We start from the raw sequence: 805 nt of genomic DNA on the forward strand, positions 1-805 counted from the left end.
AAGAGTGGGGGAAGGAAGGAGGGGGCAACGGGGGCAGGAAGGAAGGGGCAGCAGGGGCAGGAAGGAAGGAAGGAAGGGGCAGCCTCACGGGGTCCACGAAGTCGGCGTTGAGGCCGTAGCAGAGCTTCTGGATGCGCGACGTGATCTTGTCGAACATGACGCGCTCCTGGCGCCCGTCTGGGGGAGAGGACACAGCCCCCGTCACACCCAGGGCCAGGGAACCCCTGCAGCCCCCTGCCCAGCACCCCACGGCAGGAGCCGACCCACTTCTGGGGGACCCCGGGGTGGGAATCACCCAGGACAGCCCGTTCTGGTTCTCTGCTCAGGGACCGTCCCTCTGCCCGGACACGATCCTGCTGCAGATCCACTCCAGATCCCAAGGGATCCCTTGCCCTGAGGTTCTGGGCTCAGGGAGGTGGAGAGAGAAAAACAGGGCCAAGAAATCCCCACCCCACCACCCCTAAAAACCTGGGGAAGCCCAGCTCTCAGCACCAGCGCTGCACAGACAGGGAACCGGGGTCCAGCCCCCCTCCCTGCCCAGGGGCTGGGGATCCCCCCTCTGACCAGAGGCCCGAGGCTCATTGTCCTGGTGCCCCCCGAGCAAACCGAGGGGTCTCCCCCCTCACCCTTGGTGTCCTGGGGGGACCTCCCTCCCTCCGGGGTTCCCCCCCAGTGCAGACGGGGCGCTGCCCCCCCCCACACATGTGGGGCCGTGCGAGCTGCCCCCAAAGCAGAGGGGACCCCCTCCTCCCACACTCAGAGCCACGAAGGACCCCCCAAAACAGCAGTGGGGGGTACGTGCCCT

The 805-nt window shown here is 67.6% G+C and overlaps 1 protein-coding gene across 1 annotated transcript in view; it reads right to left on the bottom strand.

The window, feature by feature from the left end:
* Positions 1-172, bottom strand: part of RRM1 (ribonucleotide reductase M1) — a 21,787-nt gene extending 21,615 nt beyond the window's left edge. The window contains exon 1 of the mRNA XM_010008278.1: positions 89-172. Coding sequence (XP_010006580.1) covers positions 89-157 — 69 coding nt within the window. The 5' untranslated portion in view covers positions 158-172. The remainder of the gene's footprint in view (positions 1-88) is intronic.
* Between the last annotated feature and the right edge of the window lie 633 nt (positions 173-805).

Source organism: Chaetura pelagica, unplaced genomic scaffold (assembly GCF_000747805.2).
Source record: "Chaetura pelagica isolate M959 unplaced genomic scaffold, ChaPel_1.0 scaffold802, whole genome shotgun sequence".
Classification (NCBI taxonomy): domain Eukaryota; kingdom Metazoa; phylum Chordata; class Aves; order Apodiformes; family Apodidae; genus Chaetura; species Chaetura pelagica.